The sequence below is a fragment of the Marmota marmota genome, unplaced genomic scaffold (assembly GCF_001458135.2).
Source record: "Marmota marmota marmota unplaced genomic scaffold, marMar, whole genome shotgun sequence".
Taxonomy (NCBI): domain Eukaryota; kingdom Metazoa; phylum Chordata; class Mammalia; order Rodentia; family Sciuridae; genus Marmota; species Marmota marmota.
Genome location: NW_026000206.1, coordinates 6,488,156 through 6,489,767, shown reverse-complemented (window position 1 = coordinate 6,489,767; position 1,612 = coordinate 6,488,156). Strand labels below are relative to the sequence as shown.

The window sequence follows — 1,612 nt, the reverse complement described above, 5'->3', positions numbered from 1 at the left end:
GCCCCCCGCTCGGGGGTCGCCTGCGCCCAAGAGCGCAGGCGATACCCGCCTGCCGGACAGCGGCCCACTCACCTCGCCACCGCCTCCACCGAGCCGGCGATCGGGACGCCGCCGCCCTCGCCGCTGTCGTACAGCACTCCCCGAGATGTCGAGCAGTACCCCGCGCACACCAGCCAGCCGATCACCCCACGCGGCCATTGCGCCCCGAGTGCGCCCGGACCCCCCCTGTCCCAACCGGCCGCAGAGCCCGGCCCCGCCCTCCGCGCAAGGGCGCCTGGGACATGTAGTCCGGAGCGGGCACGGGCCCGAGCGGGCGGGGCTGGTGGCGCGGGCGCGCCTCCCGCGCTCCCGGGAGCAGGTCTTTCCCTGACTCTGAGCAGATCCAGCGGGAGCAAGTCCCTCGGAAAGTTAACCTCCCTAAAACTCCGGGCACGGCAGACTGAGTCGATGTGAAGGTACCTGTGAAAAGAACGAAAGTGAAAGAAAACTGGCTGTACCCGCCGCTCGCTGGGGTTCTCATCCTTCCGGGGCAGAGTGACAGCCCTACAAGCAGCCAGTGGCGCACCTGTTGATTGACAGTCCTGTGCCTGGGAACCTGTGCTCTGGAAATGAGTCCAAAAGCGATGATTGTGGTGTAAGGACAAGCTGGAAGAAAATTAAATGTTTAAGAATAGGGATTGTTCAAAAATGGATAAGATGGGTACTGAAAGAAATATGATCTTATCAGAAATGGAGACAGGTATCGACCATGGAAAATACTCATGTGCAAATATATAGGGAAAAGTAAAAGACAATATTGTAGGTAGACAACAGTCCTGCAAAAATGAGCATTACAGGAATAGGACAAGGAAGAAAATGGCAGTATCCCGATGTGTTAGGTCAATGAGTTTCGGGACGAATTCAAAATTACATTTACTATTACTTTATTTTTCAACAAATAAACATTGATATAAAAGGGAAGGTTTCACCCCGCCAGCCTCAGCAACTTAGCAAGGCTGTGTCACAAAATAAAAAAGTAAAAAAAAGGCTGGTGATGTAGCTCAGTGGCAAAGTGTCCCTCCTTTAAATCCCCAGTACCAAAAATAAATAAAAGGGATGGCTTCCTTGGAAGCCCTTTTGAAGTAATCTATTAAATTAAAGAGAGAAAATCTGACTTCTGGTATGATTTAGCTTTGAGGTTTAAAGGGATAGGGACTATATTATTCTATCACTTCATTTCAGGCTCTTGTTTCACAGGAAGAATGAAGAATTCATCAAAATGGGGCTGGGGTTGTGGCTCAGCGGTAGATTGCTTGCCTAGCACAACGTGGGAGGCCCTGGGTTCGACCCTCAGCACCACATAAAAATAAGTATAATTGTGTCCATCTACAACTAGAAAATTATATATATATATATATTTATTTATATATAAAGAATTCATCAAAATGTCAAAATTTTAACACAGTCCAGTGAATTGTGCATATTCTGTTGATAATCTTCTTGGAGAAGCTACTTGAAGCTGTTTGCCAGAGAAATATAAAACGTAGTTCCTATCCTGAGGAGATTTACAATGCCAGAGAGTAGTAATATACAGTATGTAAAGGTCCTTAGTTGCAGACAGTAGAAACTGCTC

The 1,612-nt window shown here is 48.5% G+C and overlaps 1 protein-coding gene across 1 annotated transcript in view; it reads right to left on the bottom strand.

Annotated features, from left to right (window-relative positions):
* LOC107152852 (phospholysine phosphohistidine inorganic pyrophosphate phosphatase) overlaps window positions 1-213 on the bottom strand; it is a 100,387-nt gene extending 100,174 nt beyond the window's left edge. Inside the window, 2 exon segments of the mRNA XM_015498370.2 lie at window positions 73-140; window positions 142-213. Of these exon segments, the coding sequence (XP_015353856.2) occupies window positions 73-140; window positions 142-198 (125 nt within the window). The 5' untranslated portion in view covers window positions 199-213.
* Window positions 214-1,612: the final 1,399 nt, after the last annotated feature.